Raw genomic sequence first — 18,549 nt, 5'->3', positions numbered from 1 at the left:
TTTCGCTTTGCATAGTAGAGTTTTAACTTGCACTTACAGATGTAGCGACCAACTGTAGTTACTGACAGTGGTTTTCTGTAGTGTTCCGGAGCCCATGTGGTGATATCCTTTACACACTGATGTCGCTTTTTGATGCAGTACCGCTTGAGGGATCGAAAGTTGCGGGATTGCCTCTTACGTGCAGTGGTTTCTCCAGATTATCTGAACTTTTTGATGATATTACAGCCCGTAGATGGTGAAATCCCTAAATTACTTGAGAAATGTTGTTCTTAAACTGTTGGACATTTTGCTCATGCATTTAGACTTAGACTTAGACTTAGACAAACTTTAATGATCCACAAGGGAAATTGTTCAACACAGTAGCTCAGTTACAATGATGGAAAGTGTAAGGCTGGAAAGGACAATGCAGGTATAAATAGACTAATATAGCGATTTAAAAAATCTAACATATATACATAATATGTGTACATAATAATATATATACAGATATATTATATCTGTATATTTGTTCACAAAGTGGTGACCCCCGCCCCATCCTTGTTTGTGAATGACTGAGCGTTTCATGGAAGCTGCTTTTATACCCAATCATGGCACCCACCTGTCCCCAATTAACCATGTTCACCTGTGGGATGTTCCAAATAAGTGTTTGATGAGCATTCCTCAACTTTCTCAGTCTTTTTTGCCACGTGTGCCAGCTTTTTTGAAAAATGTTGCAGGCATCAAATTCCAAATTAGCTAATATTTTGAAAAAAAATAACATTGTTTTCCAGTTCGAACGTTAAGTATCTTGTCTTTGCAGTCTACTCAATTGAATATAAGTTGAAAAGGATTTGCAAATCATTGTATTTTGTTTTTATTTACGATTTACACAATGTGCCAACTTCACCGGTTTTGGGGTTTTGTCCATTTTCCAACTGCGCACAAAATCGGACATTAGGTTTTCAGTTGGGGTTTTTTTGGTTTGTTTTGGGTCTCGAAACATTTATTTTATAACATAATTTTAAATTTTTATTTTAATCATATTTGTTTGTAATTTTGAAAAAAATAAGAATGAATGCTGCACAGAATATACTGGCCTTTCTCATGTTCACAAAGTCCGTAGTGCATGGTGATGGTGATATGAATGCAATGTTTGTTTGAAAATACAACCACAGCGATGTGAAATCTGAGTTCTAGAAACAAATGGTTGTTAGCGCTAATTGTTAATTTGCCGACGACAAATGCTACTTCCACACAATTAGGTTGTTTTGCAGCTAATAACAAAACAAAAACACTACATTTGGAGAAGCATGCTTTTGATAAGGTAGGAATCAACACCTCTTTACTTTTGATTCCTATGACAGCCCATTTCAGCAGCAAATAAGTCAACAGTTTTTTTTGAAAAGTTATATTCAATTAATTCAAAATAATTACATCGAGATCGATTGATTAATGCTACATAGCTTAATTAGGTTTGGTACAAAACATACAAATATATGTTTTGTTTTTAGTTAACGCCTAACCAAGTTAAATGAATGCAGATTACAGTACTTTCCAAGATATAGAGCGAACAGGTATTTAGGCCACACCCACCACATTTTAGAATAAATAAATGTTTACGCATATTAAGCATATGAGCCGCATATACAAACCCCGTTTCCATATGAGTTGGGAAATTGTGTTGGATGTAAATATAAACGGAATACAATGATTTGCAAATCCTTTTCAACCCATATTCAATTGAATGCACTACAAAGACAACATATTTGATGTTCAAACTCATAAACTTTATGTTTTTTTGCAAAGAATAATTAACTTAGAATTTCATGTCTGCAACACGTGCCAAAGTAGTTGGGAAATGGCATGTTCACCACTGTGTTACATGGCCTTTCCTTTTAACAACACTCCTTGTTTCCAAAAACAATTTGAAATGTGGACTCGTCAGACCACAGAACACTTTTCCACTTTGTATCAGTCCATCTTAGATGAACTCAGGCCCAGCGAAGGTGACGGCGTTTCTGGGTGTTGTTGATAAACGGTTTTCGCCTTGCATAGGTGAGTTTTAACTTGCAATTACAGATGTAGCGACCAACTGTAGTTACTGACAGTGGATTTCTGAAGTGTTCCTGAGCCCATGTGGTGATATCCTTTACACACTGATGTCGCTTGTTAATGCAGTACAGCCTGAGGGATCGAAGGTCACGGGCTTAGCTGCTTACGTGCAGTGATTTCTCCAGATTCTCTGAACCCTTTGATGATTTTACGGACCGTAGATGGTGAAATCCCTAAATTCCTTGCAATAGTTGGTTGAGAAAGGTTTTTCTTAAACTGTTCAACAATTTGCTCACGCATTTGTTGACAAAGTGGTGACCCTCACCCCATCCTTGTTTGTGAATGACTGAGCATTTCATGGAATCTACTTTTATACCCAATCATGGCACCCACCTGTTCCCAATTTGCCTGTTCACCTGTGGGATGATCCAAATAAGTGTTTGATGAGCATTCCTCAACTTTATCAGTATTTATTGCCATCTTTCCCAACTTCTTTGTCACGTGTTGCTGGCATCAAATTCTAAAGTTAATGATTATTTGCAAAAAAAAAAAAAAGTTTATCAGTTTGAACATCAAATATGTTGTCTTTGTAGCATATTCAACTGAATATGGGTTAAAAATGATTTGCAAATCATTGTATTCTGTTTATATTTACATCTAACACAATTTCCCAACTCATATGGAAACGGGGTTTGTATATACCGGTACAAAAGTAATCGTCATGGACCCACTAGCTGCAGAAGCTAGCTCTTTAACCAACTGAACAGACTCCACAGTCCACAGTGACGTTTTGGTGAGTTTACGAAACTAAATCAATACAATAAGAATGCCATTGTAATTTAATAATACTAACACATATACTCCTAAATGTGTTAGCATATTAGCTAATGCTAACAATGCTAGCTTGATTACATTACGATAGCACGTACATATATGCATGAAAACAGTCCTACACATATCACACATGGGGCGGGTTTAGGAAGTATGAATTGTTTTGGTTATATTGCAAAACTTACAAACATTGTTCGGAGTGATGAATGAAGAATCCTTTCGAGCAGAAACGCTATGGACGGTTGCACTTCCGATTCAAGGGATGAAACCGCAAATACAAACTCGTCAAAAAGATGGCATCGTAGCTCAAACAATAACACACCTGTTCAGTGTTGTAAACTATTTGTTGAATACGAAACATCATGGCTGTTAGCGAAGAAAAATCCATAAATCAGCCACACCGTTTTATAAGCCGCAGGTTTTAAAGTGTAGGAAAAAACCAGCCGCTTATAGTCAGAACAAATATGGTGTGTTTACATTGGCACATTTCAACATGTACGAAAAGGAGTAGAAATAAACATTGTATTAATTATTACACTTTAAAGGCCTACTGAAACCCACTACTACCGACCACGCAGTCTGATAGTTTATATATCAATGATGAAATCTTAACATTGCAACACATGCCAATACGGCCGGGTTAACTTATAAAGTGCAATTTTAAATTTCCCGCGAAACTTCCGGCTGAAAACGTTTCGATATGATGACGTTTGCGCGTGACGTCAACTGTTGAAGCGGAAGTATTCGGAGCCCATTGAATCCAATACAAAAAGCTCTGTTTTCATCTCAAAATTCCACAGTATTCTGGACATCTGTGTTGGTGAATCTTTTGCAATTTGTTTAATGAACAATGGAGACTGCAAAGAACAAAGTTGTAGGTGGTATCGGTGTATTAGCGGCGGACTACAGCAACACAACCGGGAGGACTTTGAGGATAGCAGACGCGCTAGCCGAACGACCTCACCTTGACTTCCTTCATCTCCGGGCCGCCGACCGCATCGGTGATCGGGTGAAGTCCTTCGTCGTACCGTCGATCGCTGGAACGCAGGTGAGCACGGGTCGTGATGAGCAGATGAGAGCTGGCGTAGGTGCAGAGCTAATGTTTTTAGCATAGCTCTGTCGAGGTTCCGTAGCTAAGTTAACTTCAATGGCGTCGTTTGCAACAGCATTGCTAAGCTTCGCCAAGCTGGAAAGCATTAACCGTGTAGTTACATGTCCAGAGTTTGGTAGTATTATTGATCTTCTGTCTATCCTTCCTGTCAGGGGCGTATTTGTTTTGTTTCTATATGCAGTTAAGCACGATGCTATCACGTTAGCTCAGTAGCTAAAGTGCTTCACCGATGTATTGTCATGGAGATAAAAGTCACTGTGAATGTCCATTTCGCGTTGTCGACTCTCATTTTCAAGAGGATATAGTATCCGAGGTGGTTTAAAATACAAATCCGTGATCCACAATAGAAAAAGGAGAAAGTGTGGAATCCAATGAGCCCTTGTACCTAAGTTACAGTCAGAGCGAAAAAAGATATGTCCTGCACTGCACTCTAATCCTTCACTCTCACGTTCCTCATCCACAAATCTTTCATCCTGGCTCAAATTAATGGGGTAATCGTCGCTTTCTCGGTCCGAATCGCTCTCGCTGCTGGTGTAAACAATATGCAAATGTGAGGAGCCCTTCAACCTGCGACGTCACGCTACTTCCGGTACAGGCAAGGCTTTTTTATCACCGACCAAAACTTTATCGTCATTGTTCTCTACTAAATCCTTTCAGCAAAAATATGGCAATATCGCGAAATGATCAAGTATGACACATAGAATGGATCTGCTATCCCCGTTTAAATAAGAACATTTCATTTCAGTAGGCCTTTAAAGTCAATGAGTATGTTTTTGTCAGTGAAAAACTAGATGCTCCTAACACAAATAACACTACCAGCTATCCGTCATCACCTGAACTATTGTCTTGGGTGCTACTATTATCCTGCCGTAGCTTTTATTGCTCCTTCTGTTGCTTTTCAACCAGGCACCATTTACCGCACAAAGGGCAATCGGAATATTTGTTGCGGCTCTTTAGCCTCATCCTATGGCTGCCGCATCCCCCCCGGAGGAAGCCAGTGGAGGGCCTATAAACTTAGCCAGTAAATTATTAAACAGCAGGTGATAAAATGTGAATGGTGTTGCCTGCGTGGCCATGACACGTTTTCTTTTTTTTCTTTTTTTTTTTCTCGCAGTTGTGGTTTTCCGAAAAGGGGGCCAAGTGGGAGCGGTCATCACTATTTATTTAGAAATCTGTTGAGGGTTTTTACGAAATCTTACCTAAGGCTTCACAAGTGCCATCTACCTAAAAGGCATCATCAATTCATTGTAGTCAGCTTTTTTTTAATTAAAAAAAATACAAGGCAGACACTTTTTTGCTTTTGGCACAATTACAACATTTTGCTTTAAAAACCCAAACACTTAATCTAAGCACACTGGAGCTTGGTCAAATGGATAGTACCAATGTGCACAGACTGGATTCCTTTTGTGCAAAACAAGCTTGAGGATTAAGTAGCACTGTTCTAAATGGTAATTTATTCAGCTTCTGACAATAAATGTCTTTTTTTTCCCTCTCTATCTCAGGAGAATGCAGCTGTCATGACGGCTATTCCCCGGATCCTGTCCATAAACACCTGTGTGTTCGCAGTGACTGGGGTCAGAATGAAGGGTACGTACTGTCTTGCAGGTGGAAACGCATTTGATGACCTTACACACACATTCACAGGCTGGTCTTTAAACTGTATGAGCATTCTATATTCATCATAAATTGCGGTCATACCTTGATGTTGATGATTCTTAGGAATTGTGTCATTTTGGTTAGTTCCAGCCCCTCAATTATTGCGGGAGTGGCGTTTCAGACCCCGCCATGGTAGGTGCATTTCCGGGAAGCAGGGACGCTATTTATTTGATGATTTACATGATTATTATATGTATTTTAGATCTGTATAAACCCTCCATACACTGTTATTAACTTCTCACACACTCATAAACAGTAACTACCGTATTTTCCGGACTATTTGCACACTTAATTGTATTTATTTTTTTCTCAAAACTTGACAGTGCGCCTTATAACCCGGTAAGTAATAAGTTTGGTTGAGCTTACCCACCTCAAAGCTATTTTATTTGGTACATGGTGTAATAAGTGTGACCAGTACAGTGTTTCCCATAAACTGCCAAGATACCTGTGGCGGTGGGGGCGTGGCTATGGGCGTGGCTATGGGGTCACCATGACATCATCGAGTTATTTGCATAATTTACTACAATGATATGATTTTCTCTAAAAAGGCTCAAAAAATGTATACTTACTAATTAATAATAACAGTTTTGTTTTAAACATCCATCCATCCATCCATCCATTTTACAATATTATTACAACACTTTATGTACATATTTATATGCAGATTTGAACAATAAGTTATTCACTGAAATATATTTATTAATTGTGGTTCTTACAAAAAATATATCTTATCAAATATAAAAGCTAAAATGTCTCTTAAAGCTCTGCCCCTTTAATTAGTGCATACTTAATAATTTAACTTTAGCCTACTACTACAACCATATTATTTACCAGCAACATAAAGTGAAACAGAGGCAGAGGTGTCATGCCACAGTCAGTAACAAATAAACAGAAAACAGTAGTGGTCAAATACAAATAAGGCAACAAGAGAAGTATCCTACACTTCTCTTTTGTAAAGTAAATCTGAACAGCCTATATGGGCATCTACATCAACTATATAATTTGCCTGAGAAGCTGGAAAGGACAAAAACAACAACAACAACAAAAAAAAAAAAACCAAAAAAAAAAAAAAAAAAAAAAAAATATATATATATATATATATATATATATATATATATATATATATATATATATATATATATATATATATATATATATATTTTTTTTTTTTTTAATGTTTATTTGTGGCGGATGTAATTATTTCGTGGCGGGCCGCCACAAATAAATGAATGTATGGGAAACACTGCAGTAGATGGCAGTCAAACATAAGAGATAAGTGTAGGCTGCAGTGTGTAGGCTGCAGTATGACGGGTCTCAAGTACACAACACCAACATTTTAAATGTTCCATTGAAAATATAGAACATGACACACGGCGCTCAAAAATCTATCAAAATGTTTTAGTATGACTTTGGTAAGCTTTGAAGCCGCACCGCTTGAAGGATTGTCGGCGCATTAAACATACGAGTATTAATATGGTGTGTGTATAAGACAAGACCTATTATCTGGCGTTTTGTTTTGCAATATTATGCAAAAGCGACGTATCTTACCTTCTGGTATCTGCAAACTGTATTTGGGATCTGCATTAATAATGAAAAATTGCGAGCGTCCGGCTTTGTAGTCCGTGCCGAACCGTAGTCAATAAGCTTCTTCTTTTTCTCGATCTTCTTGTTATGGGACATTCATCCTCCGCTGTTGCCATTTCTAATATAAAGTAGTGTAAAGTTCTTACTTATATCTGTCAGTACACTCGCCATGAAAGCGCTAAAACATACCGGTGTAGTGAGTTTACATTATTCACCCAATGAACTTTAGTTATTAGAGAGTTCCGGTCGGACGGTTTTTCAAGGGACACATTTCTGGCGGATGAGGAGATGCTGTTCTGTTATTGATTTAAGTAAAGTCAGAATATCATTAAAACGGTTAGCTCCATCTTTTGACATGTCTTTCACTCCCGTCCTTGCACGCTACACCGCTACAACAAAGATGACGGAGAACAGACGCTGCCGAAGGTGAGCCACATAAATAAGACCGCCCACAAAACAGCGCATCCAGAAGCGACTGTCAGAAAGCGACTTGAATATGATCTGTAAAACATATTTTATGCAACATTTTGGCCCTAAGAACCACCATTACATGTTATGTAGACCACAAAGAAGTGTTTTCCATTTAGATACAAATAATAATAATATGACTCGTTTAATGCGCCCTATAATCTGGTGCCCTTTTAATATGAAAACAGATCAAAAATAGACCATTCACCGGCAGTGCGCCTTATAATCCGATGCACCCTATGGTCCGGAAAATACGGTACAGTCTTTTTGTGCATATAGGTAGTGCTACCGACCGAAATCTGTCTGTACTACAGAGTACCGATTCACTTTAAATCAAATGGTACCATATTTCAATACGGGTTGTTCCACATACGGTTGCAAACTCCCCATCAGCTCAAATACTTGACGGTGAAAAAGGAAGTCAAGTACTCAGAATGGACTCTAGGTAATCTTACAATTTTGCATCACGACAAAGAAAGAAGAAGGCTCTCCAAAGTACAATAAGTCTTCACTTTTCACCTGTTCCGCGAGCACTGATCAGAGGCATTATTTAAGCCTGCCTTTGCCGGTCAGTCGGCCTGGCTTCTTTGTTTGCTTCATGCAACAAGTTACGTGAGTATTCCTTGTCTTTTGCCTATGCTAAGTGGTAGCCTTAGCTTCCAGTGCGATCGGCACGTTGTTCCGTCGGCTTGTTTTCTGTTTTGGCACTTGTTCGAGTTTTTGAGAATACATCATGTTCCTACCTGCAAGTTAATGACGGGTCCGGCAACACCGCTGCATCGGCGCATGCGTCGAGCTCATAGAGCGATACCCTGTGTCGGTGCGTGTACCGCTTTTAGAAAGTCACGTGACCGATCATGAGCTGTTTTGGTCACGTGACCGATACGCGAACTGTGTCGCACTCCCGCCTCCTCTGTGCCCTGTGAGCAACGTTCCCTCTAAGTTGCGCGCCTGCGCAATTGCGCACTGCTCAAGCGTCCTCTGCGCACACCAAATATATGCCGCACACCAAATCAAACCCATCTGAATTATTAGCAAAATAAACACATTTATTCTGTGTAATTTTGCAATGCAACTCTGAGTGACAGTGACAACAAGCGACCCTAACCTTGTTCGTCAACACCGTTCAATTGAACACTGTTCAATTATTGTAATGTCTATCGAGATGCTTCGAGGACAGAAATTATATAGATCACTTTATTGAGCAAAACTGTTTATATTTGGCTATAACCGCACCAAAAACATGAGTAAAAAACTTCTATCTCGAAAAACTAGTCATTTTCTGCCGTACAAACCAGGCCAAAACCAACTTGTCATCTGTCACCAACACGCATACCACTAAGCCACTGGTGCGTTTATGGCCACACAAAAAGTCGGACAACTCAAACACCACACAAAGTTACACTATGACTCCTCAGTCATAGGTATGCTTATTCTACTGCCATTTTATTGATATTAATTATGGAATGCTGTTACTAGAGAAAGTTACAGGAATGCACACTTCATCCTATGCTTACATTTCATTGTGCAACATGAGGATGTTTAAGGGGAACTAAATGTGATCTCTGAAAGGGGTACAAATGATTTCCAAAGCAGGACCCCCACCCGGACCTATTGTACAATACTAATCCATAGCTTATGAAAAACAAGATTTCTTTTATTTTCATTACAAGCAGGCCAAATCACTAATATTACAAAATAATCTCATGAAAATGACTCCTCTCATTTGAGTGTTATTATAAAAGATTGGTTTGAGACAGGTGTGCTGCTGGTATTGCCGCGTGTGATGTTGCTCACATGTGCTCCACTGAATGCTCAGGGAGTTTTTGTGTTTGCTCAGACACATGAACAATTAGAGGGAACATTGCCTGTGAGCGGGTCTTTTCTACAGCCAGAGAAATAATAACTAAGAGAAATCGTCTAAAACTTAATACGTTGGAAAAACTGTTTTTTTGTACAAAAAAAAAAAAAAAAAATTCCCAGTCCACAAGCATCCTCATTCACAACACGTTCTCTTAGTTTTCCATGTTATGATACATGTTCACATTATTTATTGACTGTATCTAAAAAAGATAAAAATATATTTTATTTAAATGAAGATAGGAAATAATCCTAAATGAAATACAATGACTTGGTTTATATTATTGTATATACTAGGTCATAAAATCAGTGTCAGTTGAGTCAGTCCATAGGTTGCCTGTAGGGATTTTTAATGTCCAGCAGATGTCAGTATTTAGTGACACAGTATCGACACAGTATCAATACAGTTTGGCAATGTTTCGAAACGCTTCATGACGCCTCATCAACCCATCACTACGGCAAGTCCTGTCCGGAGTGGTCAGTTTGCATCCCGGGGGAACGAACCTTGCAGCAAGCTGCGACCCCCCGCATGTGACATAATGAAGCCAGCCCGACTGACCGGCAAAGGCAGGCTTAAATAATGCCTCTGATTAGTGCTCGGGGAACAGGTGAGCATCCCGAACACCACTGAGAGGCAGGTGAAAATAATAAGTAGCCATGGTAACTAAACAAACTCAAGGGTGCACAATGACAGGAACTTAGGGAGTCCAAAATACCAAAACATGATCCGGGCCTCGGATCATGACACTACCACATTCAACTTAATGGCCTATACCAGACCTGGGCAAATTAATTACCAAAATAGATCCTTAATTTCAATGGAAATGTATTTGGTAAATAAGTGTCAATAATTAATAACAATGATAATACTAATAATAATAATTTAAGTACATGCAGAGCAAGATAAAGTTACTGGCTGCTAACCACTTGTGATGTTTTAAGTGCAGATACAATGATTATAAACTATATCGGGTTTGCCTACAGCCGCAGCTATGATTGCTAGAACAGGCTGTAATTAGAGACCCCAGCTGTTATTTGCTAGTGTCCGCCACACCCGACCCAGAGACTATTAAAACAAAAGTGCTTGAATGAACTTCAAAACAGCCCAGCCAGTATAGGGAGTTGGTAGTAGGATTAAAGGACTAAAGGAAAGTGCTGTATAGGGAAAGAGTGAATCGAGGGACTAAGTAACAACAAGGTCTTTAGAAAATGAGTAGTAGAGAGATAAAATGAACCAAATGAGCCATGCAGCTCGCTCTGACATTGTTTAATGTGTCACATTGCTATTCACCTCCACCTGTCATCTGCTGGACCCCGTCCAGCCATGGATCCAGTTTATTTTTGTAGGGAAGATCTGTGATAGACGGGTAATCTTAGCCCCATGCATTTTCTCATTGAGCTGCAATCACAATTTTACAAGGAATACTGTATGTACTCGTAGTGCAATTGAATGATGATGTCACTGGTTTCTTATTCTTCTGCTAAGGCCTTGGCCGTACGCTAACTTGGAGAAAGGCTACGACCTAGTTACCGGAGAACAAGCCCCAGAGAGGATCTTCAGGTGAGTTCTTTCTTTTACTTCTGGAGCATCTCGAGTTTGCGAGCATGACCTCGGTTGACCCGTCCTCCCAGTCGTGTTGTTTTTTTGGCATGTGTTTGTGAGGGTGATGGAGCATAAGGATGCCTGCAGAGAAACACAGACACAGATGGATGGACAGGATAATGCAACTCCTGCTTGGTTATAGTCCGAGCCTCTATCCCCCTACGGGCCCTTTCGTGTGGAGAAATAGCCTAAGGCCTGGTCCTGGATGGACTCCTTCGAATGCTTTTACTGCAGTTTTTGGTTGACTTCTCATGTAAGATGGGATCATTTTTAAAGTGAAAGACACATTCTGATACAAGCTTACCAATACGAATTGCATTATTTATGGATATTTACATTTCATTGTGCTATAGGATATTTCATTTGTATTACTGTCATCCCTCGTTTATCGCTGTTAACTGTTCCAGACATGACTGTGGTAAACAAATTTGTGCAGAGTAGGAATTATTCATGAATTCATAAATCAATGTAATATTTTCAGAGCTAGGAATGAAAAACCTTTTTTACGATCATCTAAACATGTTTTTGTTTTACATTAAATAAATCTCTAGAAATGAAATAACACCCACATAGTCATTTCTACACTCCTTTAATTCAATAAATTACACCTAATAATAGAAACTGAGACATATCTTGACTTTAGCCATAGTCTTATCTGTTGGCCCATACTTACTGTAGTATTGATATGTGTATATCATTTAGCTTTTGTTATGCTTCAAAATGCCTAATTTAGGCGAAAAATCCGTTGAATATGCTTAATAAACATTTTAATTTTGCAATATGTTAGAGCAGTAAACTTTGAAGTGCGATATGGCGAGGATCAACTGTTTTTTTAACGCTTGTATTCAATTGTAATAGCTGTTAGTTAGTAGTACTGTAATATTTATTATATTGTGGATTTCATTAAAAAAACTGCATAGTTATCAAGTTTGAAGAATGTTAGACATATTTACATACAATTTTAAATATAAATATATGAATAATCAATATTATATTTTTTAAAGTAAATTATAAACATTTTGAGAGCAAATTTAATAGATTTTCCAACAAAAAGCTTTTATTATTTTTTGGGTTTAAAAAAAAACATGTTAAAACTTATGATTCAGCAGCAACAAATTTAGTAAAGCCAAAAAATCGGGTCACTGTCAAAAAACACATATTGTGTGTACAAACTAAAATATTGTATAATACGCAGCAGGCTATATTAAGGGTGCTAAAAAAATAGATTCACATCAAATTTGGGATTCTTATGTATTCGGGTTCTAAATCAATTCATCGTAATTAAAAAATATATATATAAAAATACAAAAATAAAATATATATGTGTGTATAAATATATATTAGACATCTGTAAGTAATCACAGCAAGCTCGGGTCCCATTGTACTAAAAAATACAACAACTATTTAAACTAAAGAAGAGTAAATGCAGATTTAAATGGTGCACTGTGTTAAGTTGTTTGAATTTAACTATTATCGATTTTTAACTCAACCTTGTTTGCTATATTATTACAAAGACTTTCAAAATGTGCACTCAATTCTTACTATATTTACTGTCAACAAGTTTTGAGCTAATACATCACTAGAAGTTCAGTAAGACATTACAAAAATGTTCCTGTATGACATTCTGACTACCAAAGTGCCTTTGTATCCAAATATTGAGGTATTGTTCTTAAGCAAATTTTACCTATGCAAGTAAATAATAACATAATTATGATTAATCACAGGTCAAGAGTATGATTAATCTAATTTAAAAAAGTTAATCACTTGACAGCCCTATTACTTACTTAGACTTAGTTCCTCCCATTCCTGTTGGAACATTGGGCGACGAGTGCCCTCCATTTGTTCCGGTCACTGGCGATCCTTCTTGCTCCATGCCAGCTGACTCCCATCTCTCTCAGGTCTTCCTTGGCTGTTTGTCTCCACGTCTTCTTTGGCCGTCCTCTCTTCCTCTTTCCCCCTTCTGGCACCCAGTCCATTGCCACACTTGCCGGTCTCTCTCTTGGCAGTCGGAGTACGTGACCAGCCATTCTCCTTCTCATGTCAGAGACTATGTCAGACAGCCCTCACATATATATATATATATATATATATATATATATATATATATATATATATATATATATATATATATATATATATATATATATATATATATATATATATATATATATATATATATATATATATATATATATGAATCATATTTGTCCAAATATTATTCATTATTATAATGTGTATACCAAATAATATGTATGCTTAATCTAATTAAAAAAGTTAATCACTTGACAGCCCTCACATATATATATATGTATATATATATATATATATATATATATATATATATATATATATATATATATATATATATATATATATATATATATATATATATATATATATATATATATGAATCATTTTTGTCCAAATATTATTCATTATTATAATGTGTATACCAAATAATATGTATGCTTAATCTAATTAAAAAAGTTAATCACTTGACAGCCCTCACATATATATATATATATATATATATATATATATATATATATATATATATATATATATATATATATATATATATATATATATATATATATATATATATACATACATGAATAATTATATATATATATATATATATATATATATATATATATATATATATATATATATATATATATATATATATATATATATATACATGAATAATATATAATTATTTAGTGTAATTAATCTAATTAAAAAATCAATCACTTGACCGTCCTTATATATATATATATATATATATATATATATATATATATATATATATATATATGAATCTTTTTTTTCAAATACTATCCATTATTATAATGCGTATACCAAATAATATATTGGAGACACGGTTTGAACTGAGAATCGATTCTGAACCGAACTGTCACCCCAATTATCAAAAACAAATCAAACTGAGTTTTTGTAATATTCACATCCTTATGGATCTCAAACTTTTTTTCAAAAATTGTCTCTCCAAGCCTAACTATTCACTGTGTTTGAAAATTCGGAAATAACACACTGTACTTTAACCAAGTGATTCTTTGGCGTGCCAATAGATGGCACATGACTGCTATAGTACATATAGTTGGTTTTAATTTACCTAAAGTATTAATCTACCAACTAATACCTAAACAAATCAGAAAGTATATAAGCGTACAATTGTCTATAATGTCTAATAGTTAATATTCCGGCGTCTATCCCAAACCGTCAACAAAAAATTAATTGATCAAATTATTTACCACATTGCTCCAAATATAAGACGGTATTTTATACCAAGAAAATGTAAAGATAGGTATGGTATGGTCTTTATTGTCATTGCACAAGTACAATGAAACTTTGTTTTCAGCACAAACCCACCCGTTCAAGATTAGACAAACAAACAGTGTACAGGGTTACAGAACAGGAACGCTGATGGGTCGCCACAAGGCGCCCCGTAAAATATGGGAAAAAGGTAGACACTGGCAGAGGTAGAGTAAAAAAATACAATCCAGTCTGGAGTGGGAAAAAAAACTCCATAGCAAAGCACATATACATATTACAACATACAACTCGAGACTTGCAACAGAGGGGAGGAAGTGGGGGCTACGGTGGCGGGCTGCAGCTCTTCAAGCGCTGCCCAGCTGCCCATCACCCCTAAGGGATTCAAGCCATCAAAAGCGTGGGATGGGGGGTGGGGCATGTGTGTGTGGCGTATATTTGTCGTGGATGCATGTGTGTGTGTGTAAGCCTGCAGCGTGTCTATGTTCCGCGGCCTTGGTGTTCTTGCAGCCGCCAGTCAGTCCAAAATTAACAACAACAGGTGTGTGTCCATGAGAGACAAGAAGGGAGTTGTTGAATGGTGTGTTGTTTTAAATTTAAACCAAGAAGTGGCGCCAAACAACTTCTCCCCAAATGATATATTTTTTGAAACAATTGCAAAAGGTGCGTTTGTCTTTTATCCACGGTTGTCTTACTTCCGTGCCAATACGATACATGTAGCTGATGTATTGTATGTAGGGTAAAGATGGGGAGGAAAAGACCACACTGCTTGTTTAGTTCTAAGGAGATCGAAAAAGAGGAGCTTAATTGCAATGGGGATTTGGTTTCACAGATAGGGAGCTTTGGAAGGAACCAGCTGTGTCTTCTTCCGGGATGCTTGGAGCTGTAAGAAGAAAAGAAGAAAAAAAATGTGTTGGCAAGAGAGATTCCACCTGGAAAATTGAAAAGTTAACAAGAAACCTTTGAAAGTGGCTCAGGGCTGAGTTATATTCAGATATGCTGGCGTGTCGCTTAAGTTTGGCAAGCAAAAATACATTTAAATAGCTGACTGTAAAATGTTGAACATTTTCAGCTTTAATTAAACGCAATGCTGTCGCCCACTTGGCAAGACACATAAAAACGCACATGCTAAAAAGTCAGCTAGCTGTATGCCCTCTGCGGTTTTAACTAAATGTTCTCCAGGCTCCGGGGTGTTCGTTTGTTTGCACGTTCATGTCCGTCCAAAGTGGTTTGCTTGAAAATGTCCGTCTCGTGATTGTGCTAACGCAGATCACTCTACAGTCTGGGTCAAGGCTTGTGGCTGCCGGTCAGCAAGAGCTTTGTGGTGCCGCCGGTGGAGCTGTCCATCAACCCCATCGCCAGCTGCAAGACCGACGTGCTGGTAATCGAAGATCCAGGGGAGGTCAGGTCAGTCGGACACTAGATCGCATATTTGTGTTTGTCTTTTGTCAGCCTGTTTGTATCGCTATTTTGGTATTTCATCATTGATACCATTGGGAAAGGTTCAAGACCATAGGAACAAAAAAATATAATCTGGCTCTACCACATTCACTTACTGATGACGCAGCATCAGAAGCAACTGGGCGTCCAGAATTTTGCTCAAGTATATTACGTCACAGGAGGACTGAGTATTGAACCCGCAACCATCAGGTTAGGGGCCAACCATTATTTCACCTAAACCAAGCTGCCCAACTCTTGGATCATATTTTCTTTGAAGTCTTTAGTCAAATTCCTAAAATTTAAATTGTTCGGTATAAGAAATCATTATGTTCTTATTTCCCTGTGTTGGTTTTTCATCAATGACACAGTTGTGAATGGTGAAATAGACAAAAATGTCAAATAAAATGCAAAAATAAGTTAATTTTTAATGTATATAGCACTTTTCTCTAGAGAATCAAAGCGCTTTACAGAGTGAAACCCATTATCTACATCTTTAAAGGCCTACTGAAACCCACTACTACCGACCACGCAGTCTGATAGTTTATATATTAATGATGACATCTTAACATTGCAACACATGCCAATACGGCCGGGTTAACTTATAAAGTGCAATTTTAAACTCCCCAGGAAACTTCCGCTTGAAAACGTCGCGGGATGATGACGTATGCGCTTGACGTCACGAGGGCAAGGGAAGTGTTTGGACCCAATTCAAATACCTCTGTTTTCTTCGACAAAATTCCACAGTATTCTGGACATCTGTGTTGGTGAATCTTTTGCAATTTGTTTAATGGACAATGGAGACTGCAAATAAGAAAGTTGTAGGTGCGATCGGTGGAGCGGCGGACTACAGCAACACCAACACCAGGAGGTTGTGTTGTGTTTTGAGCAGGATAGCAGACGCACTACAGTGAGTAAGCCCGCCGCCGCATCTAAGTTAGCTTCTGTTTTTTTTAGCTTCGCCAAGCTGAATATTATTAATCGTGTATTTACATGTTCATGGTTTAATAGTATTTTTGATCTTCTGTCTATCCATCCAGTCAGGGTTTTTTTTTATTTAGTTTCTATCTGCATTTGAGACTGCTATGCTATCACGTTGGCTACGTAGCTAGGTTAGCTTCTATTTTTTTTAGCTTCGAAAAGCTGAATATTATTAATCGTGTATTTACATGTTCATGGTTTAATAGTATTTTTGATCTTCTGTCTATCCATCCAGTCAGAGTTTTTTTTTATTTAGTTTCTATCTGCATTTGAGACTGCTATGCTATCACGTTGGCTACGTAGCTAGGTTAGCTTCTATTTTTTTTAGCTTCGAAAAGCTGAATATTATTAATCGTGTATTTACATGTTCATGGTTTAATAGTATTTTTGATCTTCTGTCTATCCATCCAGTCAGGGTTTTTTTTTATTTAGTTTCTATCTGCATTTGAGACTGCTATGCTATCACGTTGGCTACGTTGCTAGGTTAGCTTCTATTTTTTTAGCTTCGCAAAGCTGAATATTATTAATCGTGTATTTACATGTTCAGTCACTGTGAATGTCCATTTCGCGTTCTCGAGTCTCATTTTCAAGAGGATATAGTATCTGAGGTGGTTTAAAATACACATCTGTGATCTACAATAGAAAAAGGAGAGAGTGTGGAATCCAATGAGCCAGCTTGTACCTAAGTTACGGTCAGAGCGAAAAAAGATACGTCCATCACTGCCTCTCAAGTCCTTCACTGTAACGTTCCTCATCTACGAATCTTTCATCCTCGCTCAAATTAATGGGGTAATCGTCACATTCTCGGTCCGAATCTCTCTCGCTCCATTGTAAACAATGGGGAATTGTGAGGAATACTAGCTCCTGTGACGTCACGCTACTTCCGGTACAGGCAAGGCTTTTTTTTATCAGCGAGCAAAAGTTGCGAACTTTATCGTCGATTTTCTCTACTAAATCCTTTCAGCAAAAATATGGCAATATCGCAAAATGATCAAGTATGACACATAGAATGGATCTGCTATTCCCGTTTAAATAAAAAAAAATCATTTCAGTAGGCCTTTAAGATGCATTTAAACCAGTGTGGGTGTCACTGGGAGCAGGTAGGTAAAGTATCTTGCCCAAAGACAGTAACTAGGATGGCGAAAGCAGGGATCGAAACTGGAACCCTCAAGTTTTGGCAACATTCCCTAGACATCGCCTACTGCATGGTAACTTTCAGTCACAGCAGCCTAGTGAAGGACGCTGTGTTGAGAAAATAAAAGCAACATCAAATACTTTCTTCCCCGCTGGGACAAATGCGCCTGTCTCCAATATTGTCCACACCTGTCGCCATTTAATAACGAGACTACACGGTAGTGAAGCGAGTGAAATTAAGTCAAACGTTTACTCAAAAGGGAAAATCACCTGAGCAAGGTCCATGTGGTTGCCGACAGGTTTTCTAAAGCCAAACGGCTATGCTGCGACTCTGTTTCCAGGAAGTAAGCAGTGTTGCCTAAAATGTATTAATACATGATGGGTGTTCGGTAATGAAAAATGTAAGCTGTATTACTAACCGTCAGGAATTTTACTGCGGTTTATTTATCTTTATACCGTTTAGGGTTACATCCCTACCTGAGACAATAAAGTGAGTTTTAAAAAACATCTTCTTTTCGACTGTTTACTGCTCCTTCATCCACCGTTTATTTTTGCAATTGTC

General features: G+C 37.5%; 1 protein-coding gene across 3 annotated transcripts in view; it reads left to right on the top strand.

Moving 5' to 3' along the window:
- LOC133638425 (astrotactin-2-like) overlaps positions 1–18,549 on the top strand; it is a 910,889-nt gene that overhangs the window by 529,049 nt on the left and 363,291 nt on the right. For all 3 annotated transcript variants that reach the window (XM_062031014.1, XM_062031015.1, XM_062031013.1), the window contains exons 9-11: positions 5,476–5,560; positions 11,028–11,102; positions 15,705–15,842. In XM_062031014.1, coding sequence (XP_061886998.1) covers positions 5,476–5,560; positions 11,028–11,102; positions 15,705–15,842 — 298 coding nt within the window. The remainder of the gene's footprint in view (positions 1–5,475; positions 5,561–11,027; positions 11,103–15,704; positions 15,843–18,549) is intronic.

This window comes from Entelurus aequoreus, linkage group LG21 (genome assembly GCF_033978785.1).
Source record: "Entelurus aequoreus isolate RoL-2023_Sb linkage group LG21, RoL_Eaeq_v1.1, whole genome shotgun sequence".
Classification (NCBI taxonomy): domain Eukaryota; kingdom Metazoa; phylum Chordata; class Actinopteri; order Syngnathiformes; family Syngnathidae; genus Entelurus; species Entelurus aequoreus.
This window is presented reverse-complemented; position numbering and strand designations above follow the sequence as displayed.